Source organism: Lacerta agilis, chromosome 5 (genome assembly GCF_009819535.1).
Source record: "Lacerta agilis isolate rLacAgi1 chromosome 5, rLacAgi1.pri, whole genome shotgun sequence".
In the NCBI taxonomy this organism is placed as follows: Eukaryota; Metazoa; Chordata; class Lepidosauria; order Squamata; family Lacertidae; genus Lacerta; species Lacerta agilis.
In genome coordinates, this window is record NC_046316.1 from 45,360,377 (window position 1) to 45,375,283 (window position 14,907).

Sequence of the window (14,907 nt, forward strand, 5' to 3'; positions counted from 1 at the left end):
TATGACGTAACCCACCCACCCCCGGACCTCCCCAGCCCTTACAATCCAGACAGAAGAGGGGACGGGGCAGCCAAAGGGAGAGAAGTGGCAGTTGGTCTCCTTTCCTCAGGAAGGGGGCGGTGGACCGGAGAAGACGAGAGAAGACCCGGATGCCGCGGCCGCTGCTGCTGTGTGAGGCGGAGCGGGCCACAGAGGGAAGGAGTTGTGGATACGGCGGCGGTTTGTCGTCTGGGGCTGGCTGAGGGGAGCGAGCGTTGAGGGGGCGGCGTCGACCGCGAGCTCCCCGGGTTGCTTTTGTTTTTGGACGGCGCCTGTTTCTCCTCAAGCCGCTGCCCGCAAGATGGAGGTAGCGGGGCTGGCCGTGGTGCCGGCGGCGGCGTGAGGCGGCGAGGGCCGCGGGGTAGGCGGCTCGGAGGGAGCCGGCGCGGCTGCTTGAGGGGCGGCGAGAGGCGCTGAGGCGATGCTGTCGATGTATGGAATGCTGTTGTCGGCTCTGCTGGGCTCCTGCCTGACACTGCTGTGCCAGATCCTGCTCTTCTACCGGAGGAAGCCCGAAACCCCCGAGGGGCCGACCTCGGCGCCCAGCCCCGGCATCTACACCACCCGGGCAGTGCCCGACACCAGCCTCAAGGACTACTTCGCCGGCTTCGTTGGCGGGGTGCAAGAGGGCACTGGCTCCCGCATTCTGCTCCCCAGCCAGTCCCCTTCCAAAAACGACCAGGGCGCCACCTCGGACTCCTCCTCTAGCTCGGTGGTGGAGTTCACCGAGGAGACCCTCTACTGGCTCAATGCCATCTGTCTCTTTCTCTTCAGGGAGCTCAAGGACACTGGCTTTGTCAGGCACTGGGTCACCAGGAAGATCAAGGTGGAGTTTGAGGAGCTGCTCCAGACAAAGGTGACAGGCAAGGTGCTGGAGGGGCTCAGCTTGAGGGATGTTGCCTTTGGGAATGTCGTGCCCGTTTTCAAGAACATCAAGATCCTGAGGCCAGTGACTTGTAGCGAGGAAGGATGCCCTGAGGAACTAGACTTTGAGGTGGATGTTGAGTACAATGGTGGCTTCCACTTGGCCATTGATGCCGACCTTGTCTTTGGCAAGTCGGCATATCTCTTTGCCAAGATCTCTAGGGTGGTGGGTCGGGTGAGGCTGGTCTTCACGCGCTTGCCCTTCACTCACTGGTCTTTCGCCTTTGTTGATGAGCCTGTAATTGGTCTTGAAGTCAAGTCACAGTTTGAAGGAAGGCCCTTGCCACAACTTACTTCCATCATTGTCAGCCAGTTCAAGAAAGTCATTAGGCGCAAACATACTTTACCTCATTATAAAATCAGGTAAGGTGCTTTGGGTTTATCTGGAGCAAAGCTGTACTTTACTCACATGATAGTATGGGGAATTGTTGGAAGTAAAACTTTCTATTGACTTATTCTTAATAAACCCTGTGTAGTGTGGTGTTTGAAACATGGTAATAACAACAATGATGATAACATTCGCAAAAAAGCCTTCTGGAGGTGCAGAGAAAAGATGAATTTGGGAATGGTTTGTATTCATATGCATAGGTCCACAGATTTTTGGTTTGTCTTATCACAACCATTATTTAGTTGTACTACTGACCCCACTCCCCCATTCCACACCTCATGGTGCCCCTTATTCTGTTGTTTTTTGAAGAAAGTGCAGGCAGCAACTCATTGCTGCTTTATTCCAGTCAGTTGGAAATCTTGATCATGTGGAAAGCTTATGGTGAATAAAGCCAAACATGTACCTTTGATTTCAGGAAAGCTGGATTTAATCAGCTCAGAGAAATGCTAGGTAGGATTCCATTGCTAGATATACTAATAAAGAAAGGAGCCCGACTAGTGGGAGTTCATGAAGTGAAGAAGTTACTAAAGGCAAATCACAATTCTAATGGGAGAAAAATATGAGGTAAAATGTAAAGAGCCGGCGCTGCTGACCAAAAAGTTTGGTGATGAGCTCAAAAAAAGCCCAAGACTTAGAAAAAATGAAGGAGGGGTCATCACAGAGGGCAAATACAGATGCATACCCAGACTTGTTAGGACAGTTTTAGGAAAACTGAGGCTGGCATACTATGTAATGAAAAGGATTGCATGGTTTAAGGAAGAGGAAGGTAACAGTAGGCCTGCTTGATTGTAAGGATAATGAAATGTTAGCATGTAATAAAGAGAAGGAGGAACTACTCAATACCCTTTTGCTTCTTGTTTTCTCCTAAAAAGGGAACTGTATGTGACCTTGCAACAGTAGTTAAGGGTCAGGATTGCAATTTAAGATAGAAGAGGAATTGGTCAGAAAATGCCTAGCTGCCTTAAAAGAGTTCTGGTTTTCAGGGCCAGATGTATTGCATTCTTGGGTACTAGAAGAAGCTGCTGATGTATTCTCAGAATCTGTATCATCTGTTAGATATCCTTGAGAATGAGTAAGGACTGGAGATAGGCAAATGTTGGTCCATTTCTCAGAAAAGAGGAAGATGAGACTGCTTTTGCTACCTACCAGGAAAGATACTTGAACAGATTAGATAGGGACAAATTTGTAAGCATAAATCTTGACAAACACAGTGGTTAGTAGAAGCCAGCATAGATTTGTCAAGCATAAATACTGAAGGGCTGTTACATAGTTCTCTGCTATCCCAGAACAAGAACATATATAATGGGCTTAAGTTACCAGAGTGTTGCATGTTAAGTTAAACTTGGGTTGCATGTTAGGAAAAACTTTTTAGTGGTAAGAACATGAAACCAATAATCAGTTATCTGGGGTACATGGTTGGGCTTTCTTTTGCTGGAGGTCTTCAAGTAGAGACTGGTTATCTGTTGGGGATGCTTTTGCTCTGGATTTCTTGGATCTAGCTGGGGGTTGGACTAGGGGGCCTATGAAATCCCTTTCTACTCTGATTTGCAAAAGCGTTTCTGGAAAGAAAGAAACTTCATGTCTTTCTTTCCCCTCTAGTTAGGGAAAAGAACTAATATTCTCTCTCTTGCAGAAGATGTAAATAACATATCACTCACTCTTTGGTACTCTTTGACCTGCAGAGAACTCTGGTAATGGAGGGCTCTCTGTGTTTCCTCTTGATATTCTTCTATTTATGGACAACCTGGGGTGGGAATATTTTTGTGCTGGGTGTTTGGTGCAGGGATGCTTGCAACTGGCAAACAGGTGAGTGTATTTATGGAACCCTGTTTACGAATTGGAACATGCCGGGGGTGCTTTTTGTTTTGGTAAACTACATAAACTTGCTAGAATTTTTAAGAGGCATGGTTTTAATGCTCTCTTATTTTGTAGATAATCTGTGTTGGCAAAATGACTTCGTACAAAGTAGCAGAAGAAAGAGAAAAGTTGTCTGTTCACTGACACCCCTGGGCTACACCCTTTTCTTTTAACACTTTAAAACACCCACATCATATTCAAAAGATTATGTACTCTGTTGATATTTAGTCCAGATCAGCTGCCTTTCACAGCTTCTGGTTTTGTCTTTTAACCACTAATGCAGGTGGAAATTATTTTTCTGTGTTGAGTTTGTCCTGAAAGGAGTGGTTACTTGTCTTCTTCCTGCCTTTCTGTTTACCATCTTTATCATTAGTTGTACAGGGTACAATGGTGCCTTGGGTTACATATGCTTCAGGTTACATACTCCGCTAACCCAGAAATAATGCTTCAGGTTAAGAACTTTGCTTCAGGATAAAAACAGAAATTGTGCTCTGGCGGCGCAGCGGCAGCGGGAGTTCCCATTAGCTAAAGTGGTGCTTCAGGTTAAGAACAGTTTCAGGTTAAGAACGGACCTCTGGAACAAATTAAGTTCTTAACCCGAGGTAGCACTGTATTTCAGCTTAATGTTAGATTGTGGATGTGTGCCCATACATTTTAAAAACACCAGTTTTGAGATATCCTACATATCTCAATCCCAAATACTAAGTTTAGAACTTTATAATGTATAATAATAAAGTACTTGGATTTATTCTAAATGCAATAGTAGCTACCATGCAAGGTGCTGGGAGAGGTTGGCTAGTTTTTCACATAGCATGTGTTCCTGAGCACTAGAAGATTCTGTTTCCATCAGCCTGAGCCCCTGGAGAGGAAGCAGGCTCCCTCATTCAGTGGTGGGAGTGCCTTGCAGTGTTCAACTAATCATAGGAGTAATTGTGTTGTTTGCACACTACAAAGTATTCTGCAGTTGAACAAATGGTGTCAGTTTTGCTTTTGGGGAATTTCAGTTTAGATGAGTAAGAGGCGACATGAAATAAGCATATAAAATTATGCATAGCACATAGAAAGTCGATACAGGGAGAAAATTCCTTTATAATGCCAGAATTTGTGGATATTTAATGAAGCTGAATATTGGAAGATTCAGGAAGATTTTGAGTGAGGGTGCAGAGGGAGGAGAGAAGCCCCATTGTGTGAGTGAACACCTTGCAGTACAGTGGATCTTAACCAATGGTTATTGCTGCAGAGAAAATTTAGTAGGCCCTAACTGATACCACTAAATCACTGATACCACAGAATCATAAAATCATAGAATTGTAGAGTTGGAAGGGACCCCTTCATTATCCAGCTCCCTGGATTACAGAAATCTCAACTAGATCATACATGACAGATGGCTATCCAACTTCTGCTTAAACACCTCCAAGGAAGGAGAGTCCACCACCCCTAATGGGAATCTGTTGCACAGTTTAACAGCTAAACTTTACAGGCATGGCTATTCCGTAACAAGCCTGGAATATACCACAGTATAAAAGTTCATCCTTTATTCATCAGATAATACCTTATATAGACAGAAAATAGACAGCTTTTTATTTTATTTTATTTTTCAAATTTGTAATCCTTTTCATATTTACCTAGAAGTCTCTTCCATTGTGTGTGGAACTTGCTTCTAGATAAGTGGACATTAGTGGCTAGGGTTGCTGTTCCTTCTTGCTTCATTTTTTTTTTAAATTAAGCTGGAAATTTTGGCTGAAGAACCCAAAGCACTGAAATATCATAAAAAGACTTTCCACTTCCATTCTCACAGTTGAATTAAATGCCAAAAAGACTGAAATGTAAAAGGGAGAGACAACTCTCTTTCCTTTATGATACAACTTTCTATTTTCCTAGTGACTTTGGAAAGTACAAATCTTGGTTCCTCATAGGAGCTTACTGGTATCTTGTTCCAGGTGACAAAATTGATCTGTGATTATTACATATGTTGGTGTTTTCATTAACTGAAATATGGCCACTGGGTCTAATAAGTTTTGCTAGTACCAAAGGTTAAAAGTTACCTGTTATTTTTCACAGATAGCTATTGTTGTTCTCCCTGTTTGTAGTATGCAGATTCCAGATCTATTATAATCTGATGTTGGTGAGGCAATCTTCCAGATGCTTTCTGAAGTATTAATAAACCCTACTGGAATGATGTACTGTTTCAGCTAGCAAGTCTCTAATTTGAACTATAATCCAAAATTTAGACTGGTTTTTAAAATGTAACTGTGGTTATAAGTAAATACTAAAGGCCTTTTCTCACATGGTACATCTTGTATTTTAAAAACGTATCTAGTGCATATCTGTTTTTGAAAACAGCTTCTCTCTAGACCAAAAAAAGGAGTTAGAATATTAATAGCTGCTTCGTAACAATATTGGCTCTGATTTGATATTTTCCATCTCTAAAATCAAGTGAAGCTAAAATTGGCTTCTTTTGTTTTTCTTATATCCTTCAATTGGTTCTGTTAATAGAACTTGTCCCTTGTTTAAAAGTTTTCCTGATTTTTTGTGTGTGTGTATTCTGATGCTGTGGCCTAGATTTAGTTAAACATGATTTAATTATAATAATATTGAACTTGGATAGAATTAAAGTGATAATCAAACTAGATATTTAAAGAGGAGGGAATCCTTTTCTAAGGTGGCATTTGCAGGTTTTAAGTACTGTTTGTGTAATTATAGAATCATAGAATCTGTCCAAATCTACAATGCTATGATTCTAAGTTGAATTGTATAGTTGGAAGGGATCCTGTGGGCCATCTAGTCCAGCACCCTGCAAGTCAGGAATCTCAACTAGATAATATTTGACAGATGACAATCCAACATCTGCTTTAAAACCTCCAAGAAAGGAGAGACCACCACCTCTCATGGGAGTATGTTCCACTGTCAAAACAGCGCTTATTCTCAGAAAGTTCTTCTTGATACAGTATTTAGTCTCCTTTTTTGTAACTTGAATCCATTGGTTTGGGTCCTGGCTCCTGATACTTATTGATCATGGGCACCTTTTCAGCCAATCAAAATGGATATTTGATTAATTGGATGATTACATATTGCAGCCTTGCTTTTGGTAACTAGAAAACTAGCATATCAGGATAAAGGTTAGATTAAAACATAAATGTGCTAGACATTTTTTATGGTATTTCTTGCAGGCTGAAGTAATACAGGCTGTTAAGTCTTCTCAGTAAGAAATATGCCTGAGTTGTAATGTGTTGACCCAGCTGGATCAACCCCAAGGCTTTGACATTTGTCCAAATTATTCTTCTCTTTTTTGGCAAGGTGTCACCTTGGTGTCAAGTCATTTCCAGATATTTGGGAATAGTACTTTCTACCAGTGTATGACTGAAGGACAGAACAATAATAATAGGCAGCCTATTTACTAATTAATAAGATTTGAAAAGAAGTGGTGTGGTAATTACTCCTTTTCGAAGAGGTACTTAAATGAAAATGATGAAGGGATCTTTCAGAGATGAAGAAAAATTGCTGTTTTGCACAAAGAGCATGTGAAATGTTACTGTTTTTAAAAAGCTATTAAAGTATGTCAAGAATTGGAAGTCCTGGAAAGGATAAAGTAATGTAGAGTACAAAAACAAGGTACTTTAACATTTCTAATCACCCATGCATAGGACAAATAAGGTTCAGGTAATGAAGCTTTTCCCAATGTGCTGCTCTCCAGTTGTTTTGGACTTCAAATCCTTGCAAGCATGGCAAATGGTTAGGAATGATGGGAGCTGGAGCTCATAATGTCTGAATGACACCATACTGGGGAAGGCAACTTTGACCTCAAGCTGCAGATATATTGTTTGTTATTAAGTTATGTATTTTTTGTGTTTTTATTCTGTAAACCAACTCTGTCTGAAGGGCGGTATATAAACAAAACAAACAAACAAACAAACAATATAGGTATTAAGTGGCAATATGGGCATAAAACAGTAAATAGTCTATTGCTTGTGTTCTTTGTTTTGCATTTTGTTCTAGCAAATATCAGCAATTAAAAAAGAATTAGAACATTCTTTTAATTGGGACACTTTGTTCTCTGGGCCAAAACAACTGTTGCATTTAAGGTAACATCTGTTTTTTGAATTTGCATGTTGAATAATGTCCAATCAAGTGGTAGATATACAAATGCTGCCAACACAGATTTTGAGGCTGTTACTGATTAGATGTTTGCAGGTAAAGACAATCTCCCCAGCTTTGTGCAGTACTACAAGAGGGTTCCACAAATAAATCAGTGAATGGGTATAATTGCTAGCTATGGAAGGAAAAGTTAAGAGTTTAAGTAGAGACTTTTTAGGGGAGAATAATAGTTAATCTAGTCCAGCATCCACTTTTCCCATCTGTATGCGTCACAGGTAGGTATTAAGGGAATAGAGCAATGCCTTTGTGGCTCCACAACTGCTGATACTTTGTGGCCTACTGCATCTGAACATGGAGGCCTGTCATTGATAGACACCTTCCATGTACAGTGGTGCCCCGCTAGACGAATGCCTCGCTAGACGAAAAACTCGCTAGACGAACGGCATTCGCTAGCGGAAGGCTGCCCCGCAAGACAAAAAAGTCAATGGGGCTGCCTCGCATTGCCGCTTCGCTAGACGAAAAATTCGCTCTACGAAGACACTCGTAGAACGAATTATTTTTGTCTAGCGGGGCACCACTGTATTTGTTTAATACCCTTTACAAAATAGCTTAACAGTGGCCATTACTGTGTCTTGTAGCAGTGACTTCATTTAATTTCTTACACACTGAAAAGAAATCCTTTTTTATTTCCTGAATCTGCACCATTTAACTTCTTTGATCCCAGGTTCATCCAAGTTTTAAGAAGGTAGGAGACAAACTTACCTTGTTTTATTTTGTCTACACAAATCATAATTTTAAAAATTTTCATCATGCCCTTCCCTTTAGGTTACCTTTTAAAAATTAATCTAAATATTAATTTTAGCAAAGGTGCTCCAGTCCCATGGAATAAGACTTGTGGAAATGAAGTATATATAGTTAGCAAAAATGCCTATATTGAGAAACACTCCCTTGGGCCTGTGGGACCTCCTGTGGAAGAGTAATCCTTGAAAACAGCCTTCCTAATTGCATTTGGTTTTCCAGCACTCAGATCTTACAATATACATCCATCTATGTCAGGGGTCAGCAACCTTTTTCAGCTGTGGGCCGGTCCACCATCACTCAGATCATGTGGTGGGCCGGACTATATTTTTTTGGGGGGGAAATGAACAAATTCCTATGCCCCACAAATAACCCAGAGATGCATTTTAAATAAAAGCACACATTCTACTCATGTAAAAACACCAGGCAAGCCCCACAAATAACCCAGAGATGCATTGTAAATAAAAGCACACATTCTTCTCATGTAAAAACACCAGGCAGGCCCCACAAATAACCCAGAGATAAAGGAAACATTCTACTCATGTAAAAACACGCTGATTTCCGGACCATCTTCAGGCTGCATTGAGAAGGCGATTGGACCACATCCGGCCCATGGGCCTTAGGTTGCCTACCCCTGATCTATGTGTTATAAAGGGGACGCGGGTGTAGAGATGTAAAATTTCTGGAAATTTTGAAGCTTGGAAAAAAACCCGGGTTTTTTCAGGGGGAAACGGAATATTGAAAGTCATTCTGTTACTTTAGAAACATAAAATATAACTATGGACAATTTTAATGGGCATAAAATTATCACAACTAGCATATTAAAAATATAGTGTATCCAAACAATTATTACAAACAGAATTTACTTTTAAAATAATATTTATTTGTATTTGTAACAAATGGAGCAACAATCTCCTGAACTGTTTACTAGTTTATGTGGAACAAAAATAACTCCACAAAACAATTTTTAAAAATCCAGAAGTAACAATTATTCATATTTCCTCTCCACATTATTTTAAAAAAACATTCTCATAAAAAGAACTGAAGAAGGAAGTGGAACTAAGTTTCAATGAATGGGCATGAAATTTAATCAGAATCATTTTCTGAGCTGTAATTAAGTATATACTTTCAGGCCCTTTTTGTTGCTCTATATTTTCTTCCCGTTCTTTGAGGTCTAGTGAAGAGGAACAGAACCAATGCATACCACACGCAAGCAAAAACAAAACCGAAACCTTTTTCTTTTCTGGTGACAACAGCACCTCCTAAAGGAAGAAATGTATCTTTTTCTTGTATTGGAGAGTTCAGTTTGTAACCCAGGACTTGCTTGTCCTCACAGAAAGTAGAATAATCTGATACCATACATATTTTTTTTAGAAATGATTTATAAAATATTTGAACCCCTTATCTTAAAATATTTTATTCATCATGTTAAAATAAAACATTCTATAATCTATTTTTTATTTTTTCAATTTTTCCAATTTTTCAGAAAAAACAAAAAAGGCTTCAGGAAAAAACGGAATAAAATGGGTTTTTTCCTGAATTTTTCGGGGTTTTTTTCCCAGGCCTTCACATCTCTATGCGGGTGGCACTGTGGTCTAAACCACAGAGCCTAGGGCTTGACGATCAGAAGGTCAGCGGTTCGAATCCCCGCAATGGGGTGAGCTCCCGTTGTTCGGTCCCAGTTCCTGCCCACCTAGCAGTTCGAAAGCACATCACAGTGCAAGTAGATAAATAGGGACCACTCCGGCGAGAAGGTAAACGGCGTTTCCATGCACTGTTCTGGTTCACCAGAAGCGGCTTAGTCATGCTGGCCACATGATCTGGAAGCCCTCTGCGGACAAACGGCGGCTCCCTCAGCCTATAGAGCAAGATGAGCACCGCAACCCCAGAGTCGTCTGTGACTGGACCTAATGGTCAGGGGTACCTTTACCTTTTTATATGTTATAAAGTCCAGAGGTCCTTTACCTTTACCTTACCTTTACTATTATAAGCTTACAGTAGAGGCTTGCTATTTGTTTTGAATCAGTATGGGTAATTTTGCAGCCTTTGTCACTATGGCTGTTTGGTCCAGGGCCACCATATAGGCAGTGTTTCTTCTGTCTCCTTTCTTAGGCCTACCTTTGTAGACCCTTCACAGTTAACATCTCAGTATGGTTCCCTGATTATGGGTTTTTCTCCAATTGGAGATACATCTTCAGGTGATGAAAAGACATCAGATGGAATTGAAGCATCTGTCCCACCTGACCTTCAGAGGTTTATGAGATGGTCATATCAGTACTGCATAATGATAATCTATCTTGCTGGTGGTTATTTTTTTATTATAGTTATGTGAATTATAGTTGTATTGTTTCTTGTTGGTGGGCATTTCTATTGTTTATTGTATATTATTCATTGCCTGGGGAACTTTTATTGAAGGGTGATTAACAACAACAACAACAACAACATTTGCTACATGCATTTCAAAAAGCACTTTGCAACCAAAGCATTGAGTTCTGCTTTTCACACACCTGCTTCTGTGAGAAGTTATTTCCACATAAGTAATATGAAAAATCTGCCAGCTGCTGTGTTTCCTAACTCAAGGTCTTGCGAGTTCATCCATTAGATACCTAATCTGCTTAGCATAGCTAAATCAGTAAGGGAGCTCTGTATATAATAAGGACATTAGTCTGTTACATAAAAGGAGTGGAATTCTTTACTTTTTTGTTTTACTTGAGAAATATGATTTTAACCTGCAGGTATGTTAATTTTAAATTGAAATATACTTTTTTGCAATTTGGCTCTTAGATTAGGTTTGGAGGATGCTAACAGTTTCCCATTGTAATTCTTTATCTTTTGGAATATGACAACCATTTTATGTGGCACCTATGGTGTTTAGGAAAGAATGAATAATGTGAATCCTCATTCTGAGCATTTATCAACATATTTCCTCAGATTTGTCTGTCTCTAAAGTATACTCTTGCATATTGTTTCTCCCTTGCCTTTGTTGAATAGCTATCCATCTTTATTAGAGCTTCTGTAACATTTCCGCATCACAGATACAGCAGTAAAAGGTAATAATTATTGTGTGGAACAATTATTAATATTTTCAAGTAAACTCTAGGTAACTGGAGAATATTCTTTCTGGGAACCATTATGTTAATCCTCTATCTTCCTGCACTCTAAAATTGCCAGTGTATATTGCAGAAAGCATAAGCTACAAATATAGATTACGTTTTTTACTTTGAGACCAGTTCTTTATCATAGAAATTAAACTGAACATAATTGGTGTCTGTTATAACGTGATTCTTGCGATGATGCCTTGGACATCAGATGAGCTCGTGTGATGGCACAGAACATTCTAACTCCTCAGAGAACCAAGAACTTTACAACAAAAGGTTCACTGTTTAATTTATAAAAAGGAATACTTGTCTGTCTGGGTATAGAACCTCATAGACTTTATTGAAAGAAAAGCTATATAGGGTGAGCTAAGCTGACTGGGAGAAGGCCTGGGAGGATAGGGAATGTATGAAGTAGAGTGCCCAGAGGCTGGGCAAATGAAGAAAAGCAGGGTGAAATATATGAACCTGAGGGAAAGGCAAGTATAGGAGCCAAGAGGCCAAAGGAAAAACATTGGGGATGGGGGTGAGGGAGCCAAGAGGACATGGGGTGCCAGAGCTATGTCTTGAGAGGACTCCTGTGCCTTTAAGAACTGCATTGAAGTGATAATTCTGCTAGTTATTGCTTCTAGTCACTGCAGCATTTTAAATTGAGATGGCAAGAGCAGTATTGGAGTACTTGATTTTACTACACATCTTTTAAAACTGGGAAAATATTCCTTATTGTCTGTGAGGGGCAACTGCACATCACATGCAGATGTGTGTTCTAAATTCCTGGCCATTTCTTAAAAATGAAAAGAACCCTCTGAAATCTGACGGGTGTGTTTGTGTATGTACTTAACCCCTTTCCCTGCCAGCCATCTACTCCAAATCATATCTTCCTCCAAACTTATTTTCCACCATGGAAGTGCGAGTACCAATGCCTAAGTACTCTTGTAAACTTTTATATGGAACCTTTCAAGGAGGGAAAGGTGCTGGAGGGGTGTGTGTGAAGATTTTGTAATAATTCTGTTTTAAACTTCCTCCACTTTTCCGCTCAGAACAGCAGCTCCCTGTGGCTGCTTCTTTCCTCTCCACATAAAGCCCTGTTCACATGCATTTGTGTATGTACCTTTTAGGGCTGCTTCAAATTTCTTCCTACATTTGTTCTTATTACAGTAATGGGAAGATAGTATTTTCATAACTTGAAAGTAGTCAGATGTTTAGAAGATACATTCAGCAAACCTCCAAACTTCTGTTCAGCAGAAACATGTTTGTAACTTGATAATGGTCAGGGGTATCTGTCAAGGACACAGATCATTTTACTATATGTTTCTTAAAGATTGTGTGAAAGAAGAAGTAACAAGTCTATTTTAAGTTTCATGTGCTTTTACATACTGCTTCTGCAATGTTTCCTCACTATGGTAGGATATATAAGCAGCTAGCCAACAGTTAGTAACTGCAATAACTGTTAAAACAAAATAAAAAATAAAAAATTCCTTCCAGTAGCACCTTAGAGACCAACTAAGTTTGGTCTTGGTATGAGCTTTCATGTGCATGCACACTTCTTCAGATACACTGAAACAGAAGTCCCCAGACCCTTATATATAGTGAGAGAGTGGGGAGGGGTATTACTCAGAAGGGTGGTGGGAATGGGTGATTGGCTGATAGGTGTGGTAACACCAATAAATTCATTGGGACACATGCATTCAATTTTTAGCCTTTAGTTAAGGTTAAATTATAGGGACGCGGGTGGCGCTGTGGGTTAAACCACAGAGCTTGGTGCTTGCTGACATTCTGGTCAGTGGTTTGAATCCCACAACAGGGTGAGCTCCCATTGCTCGGTCCCTGCTCCTGCCAACCTAGCAGTTCGGAAGCACATCAAAGTGCAAGTAGATAAATAGGGACCGCTCCGGCGGGAAGGTAAACAGTGTTTCCGTGCACTGCTCTGGTTCACCAGAAGCAGCTTAGTCATGCCGGCCACATGACCCGGAAGCTGTACGCCGGCTCCCTCGGCCAGTAACGCGAGATAAGCACCGCAACCCTATCCCTTTACCTTTTAAGGTTAAATTGGCAGCACTAAATTTCTGTTTTCAATGACATATTTTAAGAACTCAACAACTTAAGAGGTTTTCAAAGGTGTTGTGTGTTAAAAATATGAGACAGAATAGTGGAAAGTTTAATGCTGAATATCTGTCTCAAAAGGATAAGGGAAATCATTTTATTTTTATAGTCTGATGATGGCAAGCATCTTTCCTGGTGGCAGCTAAAAATAACAGATATGTTTAGAAAGCTATGCTTGCTTATATTATGATGTTGGCACGCATTACTGAAGTTTTAACTGGTCATACCTTAGAAATTAAAAATGAAAGCAATCATAAGTACATTTAAATAAGAAGCTCTATTTAACTCAGAACTTTCTGAATATAACTTTCATGTATAAATAAATATGAAGATGATTGTGAAACATCTGTCTTATGTATTTGCTAGAGGGACTTACAAAGCAGGTCAGGCAGTGTACCGCATATACTCGAGTATAAGCTGACCCGAATATAAGCCGAGGCACCTAATTTTACCACAAAACTGGGAAAAATTATTGAATCGAGTATAAGCCTACCTAGGGTGCTGCCGAGAGGCAGAGGCTGGTAGCGGCAAAGGCGGAGGAGGAGGAAGGAGCAGCGCAAAAGGGCTGCTTTCGGGCTGCTTGTTTCTCCTTCACCGCCGACAACAGCCTCTGCCGGGGACCCTCACTTGAGTATAAGCCGAGGGGGGCTTTTTCAGCATAAAAAATGTGCTGGAAAAGTCGGCTTATACACACGTATATACGGTAGTTTAGTGGTTAGTGTTGGACTAGTGCTGGAGAGATTCTTTTCATATTCCACTCTGCCATGAAGCTCATTCTGTGACCTTGGACCAGTTATTGCATTGAGGTCTAACTTCCATCACAGGGTTGTTTCGAGTATAAAATATGTTAGTTCAAGTGCACCAGGCCATAGTAGGAGTCTGTGTTATAAACTTATCGTCTCGGTAATGGTGTATAAACATTAGCTTCTAAAAAAAAAAAAAACTTGTACTGATTATTTCTAGTACAAGTTTGCTTTTTGGAAAACACTATTCCACATGAGAAGGGGGAAATTGTTCTGAATGGCATAATAAAATGATACCATTGTAAACTTTGTTAGTCTTTAAGTCTAACACAGCTGCCCCTCTGGAAATCATAAGGGTTTGTTATACAATCCTGTCATTTGATATTCCCCTTGTCATAGAGGTCAGTGAAAGGACACACATAAGCTCATAATTTCAGTGACACAACATTGACAGATAGTTCTGATTAGAATGTGTTAGGAGTTATTTCATTTCTTTATGCTGTTCCTGTTGAGAAAACTATTCTTCAGCAGTTATTCCAATACTAGCCTGCTAGTATTGTATCCATTAAGATACTAGCATGCTAGTATCAGCATCCATTAACATTTTATGTATGCAAAGGTGAGCAAATTAATGTGAACTCCGCTTAGAGGGAAAGAAGTCAGGCTGCATCTGGTTGTAACAATAAGCTATGGTTAAAAACTGCATTTATCATTACATGAACAAGCCCAGGTGAAACTCAGCTTGTGTACTCCTCGCTCAACTGCCTGTTCAGTTCTAAAGAGATTAGAAGCTTTCACTTTCATTTTTAACTAACCACAGGTGGTGGTGGTGGTTGTTGTTGTTGTTGTTGTTGTTATATTTAAA

At 40.2% G+C, this 14,907-nt stretch overlaps 1 protein-coding gene across 1 annotated transcript in view; it reads left to right on the forward strand.

Annotated features, from left to right (window-relative positions):
• The first annotated feature begins 338 nt into the window (after window positions 1-338).
• Window positions 339-14,907, forward strand: part of PDZD8 (PDZ domain containing 8) — a 39,272-nt gene continuing 24,703 nt past the window's right edge. The window contains exon 1 of the mRNA XM_033149548.1: window positions 339-1,326. Coding sequence (XP_033005439.1) covers window positions 461-1,326 — 866 coding nt within the window. The 5' untranslated portion in view covers window positions 339-460. The remainder of the gene's footprint in view (window positions 1,327-14,907) is intronic.